This window comes from Quercus robur, chromosome 6 (assembly GCF_932294415.1).
Source record: "Quercus robur chromosome 6, dhQueRobu3.1, whole genome shotgun sequence".
In the NCBI taxonomy this organism is placed as follows: Eukaryota; Viridiplantae; Streptophyta; class Magnoliopsida; order Fagales; family Fagaceae; genus Quercus; species Quercus robur.
In genome coordinates, this window is record NC_065539.1 from 37,669,058 (window position 1) to 37,691,597 (window position 22,540).

Consider the following 22,540-nt stretch of genomic DNA (forward strand, 5'->3'; position numbering starts at 1 on the left):
ACAAATCTACCCTAAAGTTTGTGATAATACCAATTTAGTCCTCAAAAGACTACTTTATCCCTGACTTTTTTTTTTTCCCTTTCTCTCATTTGTCTCTGTTCCTTTTCCCCTCTTTTAAGCTCTCTTCTCTAAGTTCTCTCTCAGATCTCTTTCTCTCTCTCTCTAAACACTAAACCCAAATCAGAAAATACCCATTTCAAAAACCAATCTTTTTTGTCTTCTTCTTGCTCACCAAAAATCATGATTGATTGGTTGGTGGCGTCGGAGAGAGATGGTGACAAGCTTAACAAGGTTGGGTCTAGGAAATCGTGCCATGGCCGGAGCGTGGTGGTTAGGGATGTGGTGGTCAACATTGTTGAGGAAAAAACTGCAATTTTACATAATGAAGATGGTTTTGTGAAAACTTCTCTCAAATCTATAAATTCTATCACAAAAACTTTGAGAAGAGAAACAGAGAAAAGAAAGAAAAACAGAGAGAGAAATAGAAGCTAAAAATTCTTCAGGTATTATCTCACTGAATACAATTCACAATACAATAACAATGGAGGCTACAACTTATATTTATACATATAGAGTGAGAGAGAGAGAGCACAAGGGGGATTGGTAACTGCCTCACACGTGCTCTAACAGATTCACACACGTGCACTACCAGAGCTAACAAACTGACAGTTTAGTAATATTACACACACACTAAAATGGTATCGTTTCCTTAAATGAGGAAACAGCTACAACATATACAAAATGGCACCGTTCATTTTAATGAGAAACGGTGACGTTTTATTTTAACTTTTCTTTATGTTTTCCCAGCCTTATACACGACACCGTTTTGATAGGATTAGTCGTTGGAGCTTCTTCTTATTCCTCATGACTTGAATGTGCTGGACCTCCAGTACTGCCATGGCTTTCATCCCCCCTCAAACGAATGGGGAATTTCCACATAAGTTTGGAGGTAAGCCAATTGAATCAAGGAGAGGGAAGGCCTTTAGTAAACAGATCAGCTAACTGATCATGGGTGGAGATGAACTTAATCAATACATCATGCCTGAGGACCTTCTCATGAACAAAATGATAGTCAACTTCGATGTGTTTGATATGAGCATGAAACACAGGATTAGTGGCAATGGTTAGAGCACTAACATTATCACACCAGAGAAGAGGAGGATGAGGAAGGACAAGACCAAAATCTCGAAGAAGCATTCTAATTTAATACAACTTAGTAGTAGTGGAAGCCAAGGCACGGTATTCAGCCTTAGTGGATGAATGAGAAACAGTGCCTTGTTTCTTGGCAGACCAGGAGATAGGAGAATTGCCAAAGAAAAGCACCATACCAGTAAGGGATCTCCTATCCACAGGGTCCCCAGCCCAATTAGAATCACTATAAGCAGATAAGGAAATAGGACCAGGAGTGAAGGCAATACCAAAATGCAATGTGCCTTGAAGGTATCTAAGAATAGGTTTGGCTGCCTGAAAGTGATTCTGAGTAGGAGAACTCATATGTTGACATGCTTACTGAATAGTAAATGATAGATCAGGCCTTGTAAATGTAAGATACTGTAAGGCACCAACCAAGCTCCTATAGGATGTAGGATTAGATAATAATGGACTATCATTAGGGAGGAGATGAGAGTTAGGGGAGGAAGGAGTTTTACATGGCTTACAATTAGTCATACCAAACTTCTGAAGGAGATCAGAGGCATATTTGGTATGATGAACAAAAAAACCCAGAAGAAGTGTAGTCTATTTGCAAGTCAAGGAAGTAATGAAGTAAACCAAGATCTTTGAGATCAAAATCCACCCCCAACAGCTTGATAATAGATGAGACAAAGCTAGATTTGTTGCTTGTGATAATGATATCATCCACATATAGCAACAGAAAGACAATTGAAGAACCATGCCTCAAAATGAAGAGATTACCATTTGCAGTAGAAGCAAAAAAGCCAATGTGCCGCAATTGAGAAGTAAATCTCTCGAACCAAGCTCTAGGGGGCTTGTTTGAGACCATAAAGAGCCTTGTGAAGAAGACAGACATGCTGAGGGAAGGCAGGGTCAACATAACCTTGAGGTTGAGCCATATAAACCTCTTCTTTAAGAACCCCATGCAAAAATGCATTACTGACATCTTACTGCCTCAATTCCCAACCAAATTGCACATCCAAAGCTAGAAGAATCCTAACAATAGCAGGCTTCACCACAGGACTAAAAGTCTGATCATAATCCAGGCCATATTGTTGAAGATATCCCCTTGCAACCAATCTAGCTTTATATCTTGCTATAGAGCCAACACTATGCCTTTTCAACTTATAAACCCATTTGCAAGTGACCACATTTTTATGGGGAGGAAGAGGAACTAAAGACCATGTATTTTGCTTCTGTAAAGACTAAAACTCAGCATCCATAACAGCTACCCATTGTGGGTGTTTAGAGGCAATAGTGAAAGAAGGGGGTTTTGTGATGGTGTAATCAACCTGAACCTGCATAACTCTAGGCTTATAGATACCATGCTTTGACCTTGTGAGCATTGGATGAGAATTAGTAGAGACAGGAACAATGGCACTAGAATCAGATACACTAGGAGCAGTTTGTGAGGAAGATGAAGAAGTAACAGGAGCTGGGATCGATGAGGAAGGAGGAACAGAGGAAGGAACAGCCAAAGGTGGAGGAACAACAGGAATAGGAATTGAAGGAGCAAGAAAAGAAGGAAGTAGAGAAGATGTAAGATCAGGAGGTGTGGAGATAGTAGCAGACTCAGTATGAACAGACTCATCAACAATTTGTGTAGGTTGAGAAAGCCAATTTAAGAGATGAAGAGAAAGGAAGATGAGGATTAGTGAAGCTAGAATCATGAGCAAAAGGAAAGAGAGACTCATTAAACAAAACATGACAGGCAATGTATATTCTGTTAGAAGTTGGATCAAGGCATATATAACCTTTAGAAAGTAGAGGATAGCCTAGAAGGACACAAGGTTTAGATCTGGGCTGCAACTCATTTTGGTTAAAGGGCCTAAGGTATGGATAACAAGCACAGCCAGAAGTTTTAAGAGCATGAAGAGAAGGTGGTTTTGAATAAACTTTCTCCCAAGGTGAATGAAAACCTAAGACTGAAGAAGGCATTCTATTGATAAGGTAAGTTGCAATAGAGAAAACATAGGACGAATAATTGAGGGGAAGATGGGACTGGTATAGAAGGGTAAGACTAGTTTCAACTATATGCCTGTGCTTTCTCTCTGAGACACCATTTTGCTCAGGAGTATGAGGGCAGGAAGATTGGTGGAGAATACCAAAAGTTGAACAAAAGGATTTAAACTCATTGTTAATGTATTCTGAGCTATTATCAGTTCTTAGAACCTTAAGTTTAGAACTGAACTGAGTTTCAACCATGGATTTAAAGTGTTTGAAAACAGACAGGACCTCGTTTTTATGTTTGAGAAGAAATAACTAAGTAAAATGTGAGTAATCATCAACAAAAATGACATAGTAATTGAAACCAAGTAAAGAGGTGAGTGGAGATGGACCCCATACATAACTATGCACAAGTTCAAGAAGTGAAGTAGAAACAAGAGGTGTTTTATTCGAATGAAACCTGTGCATTTTAGCACTTATACAGTATTCACAGGATAAACAAACATCATCAATTTGAGAAAAAGAAATAAAAGGAAATACAGGTTTTAAAGTAGAAAGTAAAATCTTAGAGCTTGGATGCCTAAGTCTGTGATGTCACAACAGAATGTGATGAGGTTTGACAGAGACAAATGCAGGATTCTGAACAGAATTGAAGCAGGAAGTTGAAGATAGATTAGGATTAGATGGAATGGGGTAAACACCATCTTTACTCAACCCTGCGTAGAGGATCTTCCCCAAGGGTAAATCCTGAATTAAGAACTTATGTGCATCAAAATAACAAAAAGCATTATTTTGAAGACAAAGTTTATGAGCAGAAAGAAGATTTGAAGCAAGGTCAGGCACTCTTAAAATGTTATCAAGCCTAAAGCTATGGGTCAAGGTTTGAAGCTCACTATTACCAATGTGAGTGACTGGCAGTTCTTGACCATTGCCAACTGTGACAGTCTCTGATCCTTGAACTGGTTGCTGCATAAGAGAGAGTTGTGACAGGTTAGGAGTCACATGGTCTGAGCAACTTGTGTCAATGAGCCAAGCATTGGAAGCTTGAACTTGAGCAGCATTAGCCACCATAGAAGCAAGCTTTGCTGGTGGATGCCTCCCTTGATATGTGAAATCCATTCTATGGTAACAATCAAGAGCTGAGTGATCACTCTTGCCACAGATCTGACAGATAGGCCTGCTTGATTGACCTAGATTCTGGTTGGATGATTGCCTAGCTTGATTAAAGGTCTGAAACTGAGGAGAAAACCCTAAATTGCTTGGGTTGAAATTGCTTGAGTTGAAATTCTGAAACTGATTAGGATTGGAATAACTACCACCACCATAGTGAGAACCTCCAAAATTATGATTATTACCACGACCTCTTCCTCTCTGATTATTATTCCTTCCTCCTCTTCCTTGTTGAAAACCTTGAGAATGAAACTTTGCAGCGATAGCCATAGAAGCTGAATCAACTGTATTAGATCTCTTTTTAATTACTCTTTCTTCAGCATTGAGCAAAGCATTCAACTCCTCAACTAATAGTACATCACTTCTAGTCCTAATTGCTGAACTAAAGGAATCATATTCAGAGGGAAGACCTTCAAGAATGATGTGAAGAAGCTCTTCATCATCCACAAACACAGAAACATCATCCAATCTATCTCTGGCTTGCTTGATTTTCTGAAAATATCCATCAATGGAATCAACACCTTTCTTAATTGCATTCAACTCATTTCTCAGGCTCATCTCATGAGACCTTGAGACAGATGCAAATCTTTTCTCTAACACTCTCCAAACTCCTCCAGCAGACTTCTACCCAACTGTAAGAGCAAGAATTGCAGGAGAGAGAGTATAATTCAAGAAGGTGAACATCGCTTGTTCACGATTCTTCCAAGCTATGAAGGCTAGATTAACCTCAATAGTGAAATTGCCAGATGAATCTTTAAGAAATCTACCTGGAGCAATGATTGAGTCATCAAGAACATCAATCATTGAATAGGTATCAAGGATCACCCCGATTTGATGTTTCCACACGATATAGTTTCCATAATCGAGCTTCATAGTCATCATGGATGACATGTTTGACAACAGCAACAATGAAGTATTCACTGGTAAGCTCACAGTAGCCATAGCATGTAGAGTAGTTGAAGCAGGTGCTGAAGAAGATGAACCAGAAGGAGCGGAAGCCATTAAAATGGATCAGTGCTCTGATACCATGAAAACTTCTCTAAAATCTATAAATTCTATCACAGAAACTTTGAGAAGAGAAACAGAGAACGGTAGGTTTGTGAAAAAGAACTTAGAAAAAAGAGTTTAAGAGAGGAGGAAATGACGAGAGACAGAAAAGAGAAAGGGAAAGAAGAGAACAAAAAGAAGAAGTTAGGGATAAAGTTGTCTTTTGAGGACTAAATTGATAGGTTTTAGAATGTTTTGGACCTAATTGGTATTATCACAAACCTTAAGGTAGGTTTGTGAAATTTACCATTTTCATAATTATTGTAACTTTGGATGAGTTTTGCACAATTTTACATAAGCTAATATGGGTGGTTTTTGGGGTTTGGTTGGGCAAATTTTTTTCCTTAAGCTATTTTGCACAAATTGATGCAAGTTCTCTAAGAAATTAGTGAAAATAATGAGACGAACAAAGAAAAATGGTAATTCTACATACAAGGGACAAAGTTTGACTCTAAATATGTTTGAAGCTATTTTTCCTACAATACTGTGGATTATAAGATAATTAATGTGAAATATTTAAACAATTCACTTGACTTATTAAAAAAGTCATGGGCATAAAACTATAAATGGACGGTCTCTTTAATTGTCACATAATAGGTTGGAATAAGATAGCTTCATACATATTTGGAGACAAACTTTTTCCTTCTCCAAGTGCCTAAATGTATCTCTATCACTTTTTGTTATTTCATATCTACTCCAAAATATTATGTGGTAACTTAGTGGTTAGTATATTTCTACCATCTTTTCTATTGTTCTACATTTTCTTCTTTATATATATTACTTAAATAATGTCTTATTTATTTTATTTTATTTTATATTTATAATGCTTAAATAATGTCTTGCACATATTAGTTGGGAAATATACCATTTATGAAGTATACACAATATTTGTATCCATATTTACTCCAAAATATTATTTGGTAACTAAGTAGTATATTTCTATGATGTTTCCTACCGTTATACATTTCCTTCTTAATTTATACTCCATTCATTCTAATTTGTTTGTCCTCTATACCATTTTGAGATGAGTCCAAATCTTCTTTCCCACTCTTTTTGCTTCACTATATACTCCACAAACAAAAACATGCCACATGTTCATCTATTTTATTAAATGCTAAATTTACGCCTTCTATTATTTCAATTACTTAAATATGATGGATTATTTATTTATTTATTTTAGGAAATTGAAATAATAGAAGACATAAATTTAGCATTTAATAAAATATATGGACATGTGGTATGTTTTTATTTGTGGAGTATATAGTGGAGCAGGAAGAGTGAGATAGAGGATTTGGACTCTTTTGAGATATCCCAAAATATTGTCCTGTTTCTAAAATTAAAAACCAATAATTTACTAATGCTCTTATTATGCCTCTACTTTATTTCCAAAACCATTTTTGAAAAATTTATTTAAGGGTAGTTTTGGAAGTTTATACATTTTTATACAATGGACAATGCAATAAATGATATTCCCTTAAAAAGTTAGATTTTTGAAGTAGGACAAATAAATTGGGATGTGGAGAGTATTAGTCAACAACTTGTGCAATGCACATAAAAATTTAATAAAATATGATTTTATCTATATAAAAAAAAAATCTCTTTTATTTTGTATATAAATATGAAATATGACAATTATGATATTTATTTTGATTGTGTTTTTATAGGAAATATGACAATTATGGTATTTATTGTGATTTTATTTTTATATAAAACTATTAAATATTTAATTATGGTAATTATTAATAGATATTTATTATGATTGTTTGTATAATGAATTATCTATTCTATCATTTAATTAATGATTTAAATATAGAATAGAATTTAAATAAATTAAAAATAAATATTTGGCTATTGATGTGTAAAGTGTTTTTAGTATTGCACATATCAGTTGGGAAATATACCATTTATGAAGTATGCAAAATTAAAGTTATTTTTTAAAATAAAATTTATGCATTACAATAAGTTTGAGTGTAAGACACTTGAGAATAAATTATTCCATACATTCAATGTGCTACACCCTTCTTTTATATAAATGAGTCTTATGTGCAAGACCCATGCGTAAGGTCCACTTTTCTACAAGAGGAACTGAGGAAGGTGTGATTCATTGGTTATGCTAAATAATTTAACTCATTTAAGTGATGGGACAACAAACAAAACAAATTTTTTATTATGAGAAATATATTTGAGAAAATTATATTTTATTTCATATGATTTGGAAGTGTAAAAAATCATGTAGTTTCAAAAGTGTAAATTAAGGGGGTATTTGGTACTGATATTTAAATAATAGTTTTTAGTGTTTAAAAGATATCATACGTATTTTCACACACTTTTTCACTTACTTCACAAAACATCTATAACGTTACCAAAAATCTCTTACCAAATGTGTCTTAAATCTTGAGATTTCAAAAAGTAAAATAATAAAACCCCAAAGTTAGTTTGGCATATTGTAGTTTTTGGTAATTTTTTTTTTTGAAAGATAAGAGAGAAAAAAAAAATTAACAAGTTAGCTTTATTTTCCAAAAAAGAAAAAATATAGTTTATTTGGTTTAAGGTGTGATAAAAAGATTTAGGCAAAAAATAGGTAGTTGTCAAATAGGCACTTTGACATTCCAGTTATATGATCTGAGATGTAATTTGCTATTTTTTAAAATATCAAATTTAATTTGTTACTCTTAAAATAATATGATTTAATTTGTTAATTTTTAAGACCTCATGGTTTAATTATCAAGAGCTTTCTAGCCATAGTCTTATTTATTTATTTATTTTCGATAACAAGGATAAACGGCAGTCGGCAGTCTTTCTTTCGTCTTTTACTTGAGGGGAAATCCGGCCATATATTTATCCAATTCTGATAGGAGTAAAAAACAAGAATCGAATAAGTGGGGCCAGACGTAGGGAGCAACCAAAATCGAGTAGTCACACGTGAAAAAGAAATAAAGGCTACTGACGCATCAAATGACATAATTTTTGTGTTATGATTCATATATGTAATGAGTTGTGATTAGTGAAAATGTGTTCTCATATGATCTAATATCATTATTTTACTAATTATAATTTGTCATGCAATACAGTAGGGTTGGCCACTCGGTCTTAAAATGTCTGTCTTAGATTTAACTAGAAGCTCTTTAGTTCAAATCTAGACTCCGATACTTTGAAAAAATACACTGAACCAGAGATTTAGTCTCAATGTAAATTGTGCCATGATACGTTATGATAGCACCACTAATGAAAATGGCACGAAACGTATTTATCAAAAAATTAATTAAAGTCTTATCAAAAAAAAAAAATTAATTAATTAATTAAAGTCACAAACTGAAATCAGTTGCGCGTTTGGTAATTATCACCAAAAGCATGAGCAAACCCCAAAAAACACAACAATCTCAAAAAGCAGGCAAGCGACTCCTACTCCTAGCCCCGTACGGTACGGTACGATACTTGGTATTCAAAATTTTTTTCCTTTCCCCACACAATAATAGGTACGGAATTCAAACCAAATTCAACGAAAAGGTTACTACCGTAATTCAGTAAAGCTCCGCTACCTGTCTCCCATCATAGGATCTACAGCCCTTTCGATTCGACACGTGGCAACCGACTATTAGGTCATCGTGTTATATACGAATATTCCTTCACAACATTCCGGAAACCCTTTATTAAAACCCCTCACAAAATTTCTTTACTCTTCGTAAATCTCAAAAAAACCCACCCACCCACCCACCCACTAGTACTAATGAGCGAAGCACTACACAGAAATTACCAGGTAAGCGAAGAGATCGGACGGGGACGATTCGGCGTCGTTTTCCGCTGCCTCTTGCCTGTTAACGGCGTCTACTACGCCGTCAAGTCGATCGAGAAGAGTCTAGTCTCGGCCGACTCACTCGACGCCCAATGCTTGTTCACGGAGCCCAAGATCCTTCACCTCTTGTCTTCGCATCCAAACATCATTAACCTCCACGACCTCTACGAGGACGAAACGCACCTTCACATGGTTATTGATCTTTGTTCTTCGTCCGATCTTCACCACCGAGTCGTGACTCGCCGAGTTATTCCTGAGCCCGAGTCGGCTTCCATTATGTGTCAGCTTGTTCAGGCTCTGGCCCACTGTCACAGTCTCGGCGTGGCCCATCGTGATATAAAACCCGATAACATACTATTCGACGATCGGAACCGACTTAAACTCGCGGATTTCGGATCCGCCGAGTTTTTCAAGGAGGGGCAGCTGATGAGCGGTGTGGTCGGTACGCCGTATTACGTGGCGCCTGAGGTTTTGGCCGGGAGGGATTACTGTGAGAAAGTCGATGTGTGGAGTGCTGGTGTCGTTTTGTACATAATGCTCGCTGGGTTTCCGCCGTTTTATGGGGACTCGGCGGTGGAGATATTCGACGCTGTGCTCAGGGCTAATCTGAGATTTCCGGCTAGGGTTTTCGGGTCGGTTTCCTCTGCGGCTAAGGATTTGCTCCGACGGATGCTCTGTAAGGATGTTTCTAGAAGATTCTCGACCGAACAAGTTCTGAGTAAGTGTCTCGTCAAATTTCTTTGCAGCCAAACAGGCCTTTTTCTTAATTAAAAAAAATTAATTTATCGTTATAAAAATTGTAATTAATATATATCAACTGAAACGAGAGAAATTAGTGCTCCAAATTAGGAACCGTTAAGATTATGGTTTAGGTATTAACGATTGATTTTTTTTGTGTGCAGGACACCCATGGATAACAAGTGGAGGAGGTGCGAGAACAGTGGCTGATCTAACTTGATGGTGCAGTGAAGAAGAAGAAGAAGAAGAAATTAATATGAACGAAGCATAATTAGAGATATGTAATACAAAGTTTTGTAAAAAAGTGTGCTCTACACCAAGAAGTACTAGTACAAAGCGGTGAAAACACTAGTGTACATGTGATCGAAGCTCTTGTAGATATTTTTTTCTTTATTTTAAATTTTAATGTATGCGCGAGGAAGATATATAGGCAAAAACAGAGTGAGAGTGAGAGTGAGAGTGAGAGTGACAGCTTTATGCTATGGAATGCAAGAGTCTCTCTGGAGTGTTTTTTTTTTTTAAAAAATTTGCTCCATCCCCTTTTCTTGTGAAGATAGAAGGGGATTATTATGTTCGATTATGTTAATATAATATGAATATGTGATGAAAGTTTCGGAGTTTCTTATGAACCTGTTTGTTAATTACAGTTAATCTTGTTTTATCCTTGATTGATTTTTTTTTTTTTTATCAAAATCCTATCTGCTCATCCTAATTTGGTTCTAATCATCTTTGTACTTAAAAATAAAAAATAAAAAACTTTTGAGCGAACCGTACTTATATAATATATAGATATCCGGATGAAACAAAAAAAGCGTGACCACCGGATTAGGGTTTGTTATCAAAATTGAGATAAGGGCATCGCAGTTCGCACCCCACATGGGCTGCAGAATAGTACTAGTACTCTAGTCAGTTAGACTAGACTGTGATAACCAACGTGTCAAACAAGTTCTGAATACAGATAAGCCATGCCGCTCATCCCGGAGCTCAAGTTAGTTTTTGTTTAGGAATTTTTATTTTGATTTAAAAACAAGTTAAATAAAAATATAATTGTAATTATAATTTTTTTTTTCAAGAAATTGTAGATTGTAGATAAGCTAAATATTGGCATATCAAATTTTTTTTTTTTTTTTGGAATCCATATGACGGGATTTATAAAAGAAAAATAATATAAAAAAAAGAGTAATACTATAGATACAAATTTTTTTATCAAATTTTTTATAAATTACTGATGTTGTGAGTGATTATTGATAAATAAAAATAATAATATTAATAATGAGTTTAAATAAAAACTATATGAAATTGATCATATCACCAATTTATAAAAATATTATAAAATAATTTGTGGTGGTCACTTACTCATTTACAAACCATATTTTACAACTTGTAACAAGCTTATTATATCATTGGGTTCGGGGTTGACTGAATAATGATTTGTAGTTCAAGATTTTTCACAATAAAAAAAGAACAGATAAATGTTGTTGTTTCCTCAACTTTTTAGTCCTTTACTTATAAGACAAAAAAGATAAATAAAAAAGGAAAAGGGATTCATTCAAGTCCTATTTGATTTTTTTTTTTAACAGTCCCACTTGAAGTGTAATATATATTGTAGTTCTTTAGGTGGGACCCCACAGCCCCACTTCTTCAATGCATGTTGTTGTCAGTGTCTTCGTATTCGAAACATTACTGTTAAAGCGATTCGAAACATTATTACGTGGCCCGACAAGGACGCTAATTGAACTATACGCAAATACAACAAAAATTTCCATGCTAAACGATTCTCCCAAGTTAAATTCCTATAGAATAAGGGGAAACATATAAATTTTAATTGGATGATTTGGCGAGATTTAATAAATTTAAATACGAAAACAGATAAAAAAAAAAAAAATCTTATCTCTAAAATTTGTGAAGAAAAGAGATCAAATAAACTAAGGAGTTTTTTTTTTTTTTTTTGATAAGTAAATAAACTAAGGAGTTGGTTGATACGGGATACAATTATAAAATGAGAAAGTTAGGTAAATTTAAATAATAAAAAAAAGAAGGTACACACCTTTATAGTGACGTGGTCAAGTCCCATTTCGTGACTTTGCCAACAGAAATATCCGTGGCACGGTGCCATTGGGTGGAGAGGTGTGGTTAGTTTGAGGCTCTGAGTCTTTGATCCAAAATTCAATGTCCTGCCTAAAACTGCGTATTTGTTACAATCAGAGTCAGAGATGACTCAATACTTTGAAAAGGGGTCTTCACCCTTCCCCAATTGACACACACTGTGACAAAATGGAAATGTTCCGTGGCACAAATGTCTTCCCCAACGTGTTAGATGCATTTTTCGCATTTAAATTTGGAAGAGAGTCAAGCTGTCTCGCTCTCGAGAAGAAGAATATTCCTTCGGATTTTTTTTTTTTTTTTTTTTGGAGACTTGCTAGAGGAGTCATCTTGGGCCGTGTTTTATGCTGTTGAATGTCCAATTTTTTATTTTTTATAGAAGAAATTCTAATTATATATGGTTATAAGCCATGTGGCTAATCTATTGTTTGTATTTAAATTCCTATATATTACTATATGGTTATTCTTTTTCTTGTGATTTTTTTTTTCAATATATATATATATATATCTTTTATGATTTGAGATAAAAGTATGAGTTGTTTTATTTATTTATTTTTTAGTTATGATATGATTTGAGATAAGGGTATGACTTGATTTTTATTTTATAGTTATGATATGATTTGAATTTATAGCATGAGAGATGCTAGGTCTATAACATTTTTATAACAAATTATAGGTAGTTAGTTGTTATTAGTTCAAGAGAAATGATATGTCCACAATATTTTTACAACAAATCCTAAGTGGCAAGTTGTTATTGGTTGTTATTGTTGAAGTAAAAAAAGTAATATTAATGATCCCTTTGAGGCATCCATATAAAACTAAGCTAACTACACACCTCATCCATTTGCTTGTTTTCTTTTGTGGGTCGATATCATTACAATGGCCCAACTGTGAAGAAATTATAATATTATCCATCATTCACTTGCATTTTGCTAATATCCTCCATTCATTTACTCAGTAACAAATATATAACACTAGAAATTAGTGTCCGAGTCTGTTTCCTCTAATAATATTGATGTTATTCAGCGTAAAAAATAATTATATATATATATATATAAATTAAAATAACACTAGAAGTTAGTGGCTCATATAGCCATTGAAGGGATATCCCTCTAAAGAGAAAATGATAGGAAAACTGGAAAAGAGTACTCCATTCATTTCTTATCAATGAAAACCCTAATAATTTGCATGTCATTTTCCCTTAGAAGTAGAACACAGGTCTTGCTATTTCATTGGTTGATTCAAAAATAGAGACAACAAGAAGTTATAAATTTTGCTATTGATTTGAACTTGTTAGCATGCAGTGGCAAGCGTGTCTGTATGTTTCTTCTAATTTGCATGTCATTTTCACCCTCCTTTTCTATTGGTTGGAACGGGCCCAGGCTCTATTTTAGATGACACAAAAATGATGCATATATGGCGCTCAACTTGGAATTTAAGAATTTGTACCCAATATATATATATATGAAGAAAAGAATGGTATAGTACCTTATCTATCCTTAGGTTTGAACTAATATCAATTAAATTCAAGATATTTTAAAATTGATCAATTTGATCTCTAAACACAGACAAAATATTAAAAAATTTGTCTATGTCGACTATAACAGTTTAATTGACCTTCATATAAGTTAAATGTAACCTTGTTTATCAATCCAACGATCAAGACAGAAAGTCAGAGTGATTAACAACGTTAAAGTAACATGTCATTTGTGTTTAAAAAATAAATTGATAAATTTTTAAATATTTTAAACGAGGCTGACAGATTAGCGTAGGTCTATCCTGATTGGGCTTTTGCCATGTGCCTGTGGGGTCGTGAGGGCCCAACTATGTCCCGACACGCATGTGCAACAGTAGGTGTGGTTTATAATCACTACCATTAAACATTTAAACTATTGCATATTTTAATTACTTATTAGTTATTACAAAACAAAAGAATAGCAAGAATGATCATTCATAGAAATATTGGAAAGAGAACTGGTAGCGCTAATTTGACTCTCAGGAAAAAAGAAAAAAAAAGAAAAGAAAGTAGCGCTAATTTGACATAAAAATGGAGCAATGTTGAGTCAGAACGCGGCTTTGAGATGAAAATGTTTCTCATTTCTTTGCTATTCTTTTTGTTTTTGATTTTTAATCTTATAAAAAGAATAATGTTCAGCACATTTTACATGAAAGCAGTGGTAAAACTATAATTTTTCCGTAATAATTTATACCCATAATTTGGATAATAATTTGAAATATGTCCATAGTGCGATGAGGCTTTTTTTGAGTTTAATATCATAATTTTCTATTCATCTTAACTTGAGACTGTTAAATATTAGCATTGATACACCATGTTGAATATGCTAGTATGGATGCGGAAGCGAAATCATAAAGTATAAAACATAGTAACACATGAGGGTTACGTGGTTCAGCCTAACGGCCTACATCCACGGAGGAAACCCTAAAGGGCTACATCAATAATATATTAGAGTGTAATACAAATCCTGTGTTACAATGAATCATAACATGTGTATATATAGTAGACTAAACCCTAGACTAATAGACTTCTAGTACAAGTAGGAGACTTGGCTTGCACACAAAGTAGAATTAGGCTTGGACCTATACTAATGGGCTAATATATCTCTAACACCCCCTCTCAAACTCAAACTTGGCTTTTTGATTCTGCCTGCTGCAATCACATGACACCTCACTCATCCTTATTTTCCAAACTTGACCCTGCACCACATCCTCTAAATATTCATATAGCTGATGGTTCCACCATGCATGGAAATAGTTTAGGTTTTGTTTCAACCTCTAACCTTTCTGTTCCTGGAGTCTTCCATGTACCTGACCTATCCTATAATTTGTGCTCTGTGGGACAATTAGCTGAATTAGGTTATCGCCTTATTTTTGACTATTCTGGGTGTATTGTGCAGGATCCGAGGACGGGACAAGAGCTTGGGACCGGCCCTAGAGTTGGGCGTATGTTTCCCGTGGACAATCTTCATCTTCCACCTGTTGCTCCTGTTTCTGTTGCTGCTGCAACTGCTGCAATTTCTTCCTTACCATCTCTTGCACTTTGGCATTCTCGTCTTGGTCATGCATCATCTTCTCGGGTACAACAGTTAGCTTCTAGGGGTCTGTTGGGTTCTGTGTCCAAAGACAATTTTGATTGTACTTCATGTCAGTTAGGAAAACAACCAGCTTTGCCTTTTAATAACAGTGAATCCATTTCTAATAGTATTTTTGAGTTAATTCATTCTGATGTTTGGGGACCTTCTTCTGTTGCTAGTATTGGTGGATCTCGATATTTTGTTGTCTTTATTGATGATTATTCTCGTTATAGTTGGATATTTCCTATGAAATCTCGTTCTGAAATTTTACCAATATATAGCAACTTTGCCAAAATGGTTGAAACCCAATTCTCCAAACGTATCAAAACTTTTCGTTCTGATAATGCTCTTGAATATACTCAATATGCTTTTCAAGCTTTGTTACATTCCTATGGCACTGTGCATCATCTAACTTGTCCAGGTACCTCTCAGCAAAATGGTCGAGCCGAAATAAAACTTCGTCATATTCTTGACACTGTTCGTGCTCTTCTTCTTTCTGCCAAAGTTCCTGCCCCATTTTGGGGTGAAGCTGCTCTTAATGCTGTTCATGCGATTAATCGCATTCCAAGTGCTGTCATCCATAATCAGACTCCGTATGAGCGTCTCTTTGGGTCACCTCCTGATTATCATCACCTTCGATCCTTTGGATCTGCTTGTTTCGTTCTTCTTCAGGCTCATGAGCACAACAAACTTGAGCCTCGATCTAGGCTTTGTTGTTTCCTTGGTTATGGCGAAACTCAAAAGGGGTATAGGTGTTATGATCCTGTCTCTCATCGTCTTCGTGTTTCTCGTAATGTTGTCTTTTGGGAACACCGATTGTTTGTTGAGCTCTCTCACTTTCGTTCTTCCTTGACTAACTCCTCTGTTTTAGAAATCTTTCCAGACGAGTCTCTTGTTCCTTCTACAAATACTTTTGATCCTTCTTTGGACCTATACTAATGGGCTAATATATCTCTAACACCCCCTCTCAAACTCAAGATGGAAGATTGATGAAATCTTGAGATTTGATAAGGTTGAGAAGATCCCTTGAATGAAGTTTGGTTCTGTGACGGTAGTTTGAGGAAGGCAATGGTCTTACAGTGTTGATGCGACTTCTAACAGTAGCTTGACTATACCGGAGAGTTTTGACGGCAGTAGTAGGAAGCCAAAGAAGATGAACGCAGCAAAGAAAAACACCGAGGAAGACAAAGATTGCTCTTGAATATACCGTAAGGACAGAAAATCATGGCCACAAGAAGGTGGCTCTGATACCATGTTAAATATTAGCATTGATACACCATGTTGAATATGCTAGTATGGATGCGGAAGCGAAATCATAAAGTATAAAACATAGTAACACATGAGGGTTACGTGGTTCAGCCTAACGGCCTACATCCACGGAGGAAACCCTAAAGGGCTACATCAATAATATATTAGAGTGTAATACAAATCCTGTGTTACAATGAATCATAACATGTGTATATATAGTAGACTAAACCCTAGACTAATAGACTTCTAGTACAAGTAGGAGACTTGGCTTGCACACAAAGTAGAATTAGGCTTGGACCTATACTAATGGGCTAATATATCTCTAACAGAGACATTTCTCTCTTCTATTCAATTAAACAACACACATAGTAATTTTTATTTTGGATATACAAAATACAGTCATTAAAATGGGGGGAAAAAAAGGCAGTACAAACAGATGTGAAGAGAAAACAATTCAAATACCAACATAAATAAATAAATCATTAAAAAAAAGGGAGTACATTAAAAATCACTTTTTTTTTTTTAATAATTCAAAAACAAAGAAAAGAGATTTGAAAAAAAATAAAATGTGATATTAGAATTAAGAAGAAAGGAAACTGAAAAAAGAAAAGAAAAAGAGAGAAATGTTTAAGTTTTGATAAAGGGGAAAAAAGGAGAAGGACAAAAAAAAGTGAAAACATTGGGCTTAGTGATCCTATTTTATAGCAAAAAAAAACCTGTCTTTATTTTTCATATATAATTTTTATTTTGAGAACCTAATTTATAAGTGGATAAAGTAATTTGAAAATTAATCGGAGAGTGATTCTATTTTTAGGCAATGTTTTAGTTGAAGTTAGTGTTGTATTTTTACTGGATTGTTCTTTAGTTTTATCTCTACTTAAACATAAGGATGTGGGGGTCTTTTTGAACCAAAAAAAGAAAAAAAAAAAGAGGATTCCAAACAGGGTAAACTTCTTAAATAGTAGTATAGATGATATATACCTATTCTTCTAATTGTGGGCCACCACCCTCACTAGTCAGTAGTCATTGCTACAGCGTGACCTCCATGATGAAAATCTTGAATGTAAAAAATTCATTTTTTTTCCCTTTCTATTAATCTACCATAGATTTTCAAATTTCAATGAGCCAATATATATATATATATATATAATAAATTTGATAGAATTTTAACTGATAATATTTGCTCCATGATGATTGCTCTTTATCATCAAATTAAGATATTAGTTGGGTTTTAATGTAGGCGGATTTTGAATTATATATCTTTTATTTGAAAATGAGAAATTTTACATGTTGATATATATATATATATATATATATAAAATAAATTTGATAAAATTTTAACTTATAACATTTGCTCTATGATGATTGCTCTTTATCATCAAACTAAGATATTAGTTGAGTTTTAATGTAGGTGGAGTTTGAATTATATATCTTTTATAGGATAATGAGAAATCTTACATGTTAGGGCATATATACGAAATTCCTAGATTTGTTAAATGCAAAAAAAAAAAAAAAAAAAAAAAAAAATGCACCAAAAATCATATTTACGTGGTTCGGTAATTTGTCTACGTTTAAGGAGTTGCAGTAATTTTACTATTCACATGGAAAAATACTAGATGTGACATTACATTTTTCTCTCACAAAACAACACACCAAACCTTAATCTCCAAAAACAACAATTTTCTATCTAGCTTAGACCTATCGACCCAAGCCTCTGCTCCATGGACTAAACCGCAGAAAAAAATCCCATTAAAAATCATAGCACTTTTATACTGGGTCGGGTCATAATCCGAGTAAAATACAACTAGACTCAATGATAAGCCAAGAATGTATTGACTCCTTATGATGAATTAATTGATTAATTAGCCAAGTTTATTAATTAATCAAATTAACATGCAAGATGCATGGTAGCACAAACAAATCACCAATTAAACTAAGTATGCAGCGGAAAATAAATTGACATGGTGATTTGTTTACAAATAGGAAAAACCTACATGGCAAAAACCCTACCGGGTAATTTTAAGGTCACTATTCCCGAGAATCTACTATTATCAAAACAAGCGGTTACAAGTAAAGGAATTCCAGTACTGTATACCAACCTACAATTGAACTCTTACTCCAATACCAATTGGACTTATTCTGTAGTGACAATCTCTTCTTTCCATGCACGACTCCTAGTATGCGACTTAATCACCAACTTGAGAAAGATGTTGGCTGCAAAGTTCTTCAATTCATCACACGATGAAGATCAAGAAGCTCCTTGGTCACAAAATCATACGGTGTACAAACATAGTAGTTTCTTCAAGAGAAAGATGAACTAGGGCATATGTCTCCGGTTCACAATATGCTTGTGAAAAACTTTTGCATTGAGTTGCATTAGCTGTGACGGCCCTTAAAACAATCCTTATATATGTTTAGGGTTGTGAGAAAAGAAAGTCTAACACATACTCATGGATTGAATGAAAAAACAGCTCTGAAAAACTAAATTTCATAAACCTCGACAAATAGGGTATCTATCGAGCTAGCTGTCGAGCTTTGAACTTCACAGCTTTTTAAACCTCGATAGATGCTAGCTGTTAAGCTTTAAAATCTTGCATTTTCTCACTTGATTCTTGGCAGACTTGCATGGTTTTAACACTTGAACTTGAAACTTTGTTTCTTGAAGTATTAAACACATCCTAGATCTACCCAATTACAAGTAAAGTACGTTTTGTTAAAGGATTAGTCAATTACATAAAATATTGACATATGTTCCTAACATCAAATCACATATGTCCTAGCAATCTCCCCCTTTGACAATCCGTCACAAAACCACAACAAACAAATGAACATATGAGAGAAGTCATAAATCATTCAACTCATATTCACTTGTTGAATACAATAAAATATATCCTAATACAAACTCTTGAAAAGCTTTGCAAGAAGAGAGTTTATGGCAAAAAGACTTTGAAAAACCTGTATTTCTGAAACACTCTAAACAAAACTCATCAAGGCATCTTAGTGTGAAACATAAATATAAGATTGCATACAAGATATAAGAAACATGTGTATAAAGAAAGAAAAGAAACAATACATGGAGAGATAAGTGAAATAACATACATCAATATATAACCCAAATCTAAGTACAATGTATGTTAAGTGGTTACAAGACCAATGTACAAAATATAATGTATCTAAAAGAGAAAGAAAAGAAAAGATACAAAAATCCTCACTACATCCCTCAAAGAATATGAACACTTCCCCTAACAAAAATCTCTTATACTAACCCTCCCCTTATGAGTATGACTACTCTTATCTCAAAACTACTCTCCCTTTTTGTCATGAGTGACAAATGGTAAGTATATCAAGTACACATCTCGTCATCACTGGGTGAGCTAGCATCCCCATCCTTATCATCATCATTGTTGTCAGAGTCATCGTCATCGTCCTTAGATACCTCGGGAGAAGGAAAGGGAGATGCCACGAAGCCACCAAAGCTAGCCTGCCATTTGGCAATTTGGCCGACATGGGTGTTCACTTGACACAACTCATCACTGAGTGTGTCAAGGCGAGCATCCATGTGCTGTAGTTGCGCCATGACCGCCTCAAGGGTCACACCACCCGCTAAGGAAGAAGGTGCGAATGTGGAAGGAGCAAAAGAAGTGGGAGGAGCTGCCGTCTATGTCTGGGGCCGCTGCGGTCTGAGTTGTGCGTCACTCCGTCGAACAGTAGTAGCGTCTATGGCACCCATCAAGGAAAAATGAGGAAAAATGGGAAAGGGAATGGAAAAATGATGAAGAATCCGCGCGATAGCCAAAGGAAAAATGAGCTTATCACAGGTTGCTGTATCCCTATAGACATCTATGAGGGATAGGATGAAGTGAGAAGGAAAGTCAATAGAGATATCCTTTAAGAAGGAAAACAAAAATCAAGCATGAGGCTCTGTAATAGAGTTAAAGTGAGACAAAGGATGAAGAACAAATATCATCGCCATGTTAAGGAACCTCAGACCTTTTGCAAAACCCGAGCAATGGGTGTTTTGATGGTCACCCCAAGATGAAGGTGTCTTACAAAAGCGAAACGAGAGTTTATCTTTGGACACTATCCTCAGACGCTCATAGTCAGGGTAGTCAGGATACGCTACCCTAGGGACGTGTAGTATCTCAAAGACAATCTCTAGAGTAACTACAATGCGTGTTTTGTGTAATATTTTATGAAGATTTCTATTATTAATTACATATATATTTCTATTATTAATAATGAATTTCTTATTATATATATAATATGTTAACTTTCTGCTATATTGTATACGTTACTAACTAGTTTGTATATATAACTCAAAGTTGGGACAAAATTGCCTTATGCCCTTTTCACCCAAATTATATAGCCTTATACTCCCCTTCCCAAACTAATTAGGGAAATGCCCCTCTTTTGAAATTCGACTTTCTCAGAATCGAGTTAAACCCTATAGTGACGTTTTTAAGGACCTATAGTGGCATTTTGTAATTCGAGCTCTATGAAATCGAGTTACAAAATGTCACTATAGGTCCTTAAAACGTCACTATAAGTCCTTAAAAATGTCACTATAGGGCTCCAAATATATATATATATTTTAAACTCGATTTTGAGAAAATCAAGTTACAAAAGAGGGGTATTTCCCTAATTAGTTTGGAAAGAGGGACATAAGACTATTTAATTTGGGTGAAAAGGGCATTAGGCCATTTTGTCCCTCAAAGTTGTAATAAAATTCAGTGGGTGCAATTATGCCAACAATTTAGAATGTAGCACTGCCACTTGAAAGGATGTTTAGGAATACTTTATTATGGATTTTGTTATTAAATAATTATTATAAAAAGTGACTTTAATAATTAATTTTATAGACAGAAAATTGAAATATAAAAGACTTTTAAATTATTACAATCAATCATCTAAATTAATAATTTAAAGATTTGATAGCCATTCGTGCATTCATAAGTGATTATTTTAGTGACTCTGTCTTTTATCCCTTTTTTAAGACAAGTTTTATTGCTCTTTCTTCCTTTCTATAAGAGTCTAATTCTTCTTATAAATTACCCATCATTTTGATTATGATCTTTTAAAGTTCTTAAAATAACTCCAACATAAAATTCCTAAAAAATCTTATCTATTCATTTTGGAATAAATAGATTGCATTTTATGATATCATCAATATTATTAAAAAAAATTGGCTATCACTCTTTTAGTATTTATTTAAATTATTAATAAAGTGGTAAAATCTAATACACTCATTTCAAATGAATGGATGATAGCTTAAGAAATTCATCCTGGAGTTACCCAAAAGAACTACTTCAGAGGATTCTATTTTTTATATTTTATACAAACAAACTCTTGTAAATTAACTCTCTTTCCTAGAAAAAAAAAAAAACAGTTATCTTATATTTCATTGTCAATAACAAATATTCTTTATTTTGCCAATGCATGTATACTTTTTTTTTTTTTTTTAACTAAGAAAAAATTGACACCCCAAAATTCTTGAAATGTTTGTGTCAGACATGTGTCAGATATAGACATGAGGGAATCACTCTAACATGCATGTCCTCGCCTCCTTGGTGTGTTTGAAAGATGAAATCAATTTTTCTTTAATTTTAGATGTGTTATTAAAGTTTTTTATTTATTTTTATAGTTGTTACTAATTTCAAAAACTCAAAATAGTATAAAATATCCATAAAAATAAATAAAATATGCCTATATATACATATGTATTTATTTATTGCAAGGGTATGAGTTAGGGGTGTACACTGTTCGGTTCGGTCGATTTTGGAGAGGTTTTTTGCACCACACCTATAGGGTGCGGTTTCACCCTATGCTTAACTGCACCTTACTTTTGGAAGATAAAAACCGGTTTGCACAAGGTGCGGTTAATCTTAGTAGCTCAGTGCAGTTCGTTCGGTTATATGGGTTGGATTTTTAAAAATTACTATTCTAAGCTTTGGGCTTTTAGGCCTTTAAAAAAAGCATTTTGAGCCCATTTTGACTTCTTTTTAACTGACTTCTTTTTAACTGACTTCTTTTTAACTAAGCCTTTCGTTATCAAGTTTCAACCATAAGAAGACAACTCCAAACTTGTCACCAGACTCATAATATTCCAAATCAAATACACAATTATAGAATATCAAGTCTCAACTATAATATAACTTAAATTCAACCTGTCAAATTAAAAATGTATTTATTAAACACATTAACACATATTAATAAATCTAAACCTGACACA

The 22,540-nt window shown here is 34.2% G+C and overlaps 1 protein-coding gene across 1 annotated transcript; it reads left to right on the top strand.

Annotated features, from left to right (window-relative positions):
- The first annotated feature begins 9,019 nt into the window (after nucleotides 1-9,019).
- Nucleotides 9,020-10,497, top strand: LOC126688641 (phosphoenolpyruvate carboxylase kinase 1-like). Its single transcript, XM_050383411.1, has 2 exons — nucleotides 9,020-9,848; nucleotides 10,033-10,497. The coding sequence occupies exons 1-2, from the start codon at nucleotides 9,065-9,067 to the stop codon at nucleotides 10,086-10,088; spliced, it is 840 nt and encodes a 279-aa protein (XP_050239368.1). The 5' UTR covers nucleotides 9,020-9,064; the 3' UTR covers nucleotides 10,089-10,497.
- The last annotated feature ends 12,043 nt before the right edge of the window (nucleotides 10,498-22,540 follow it).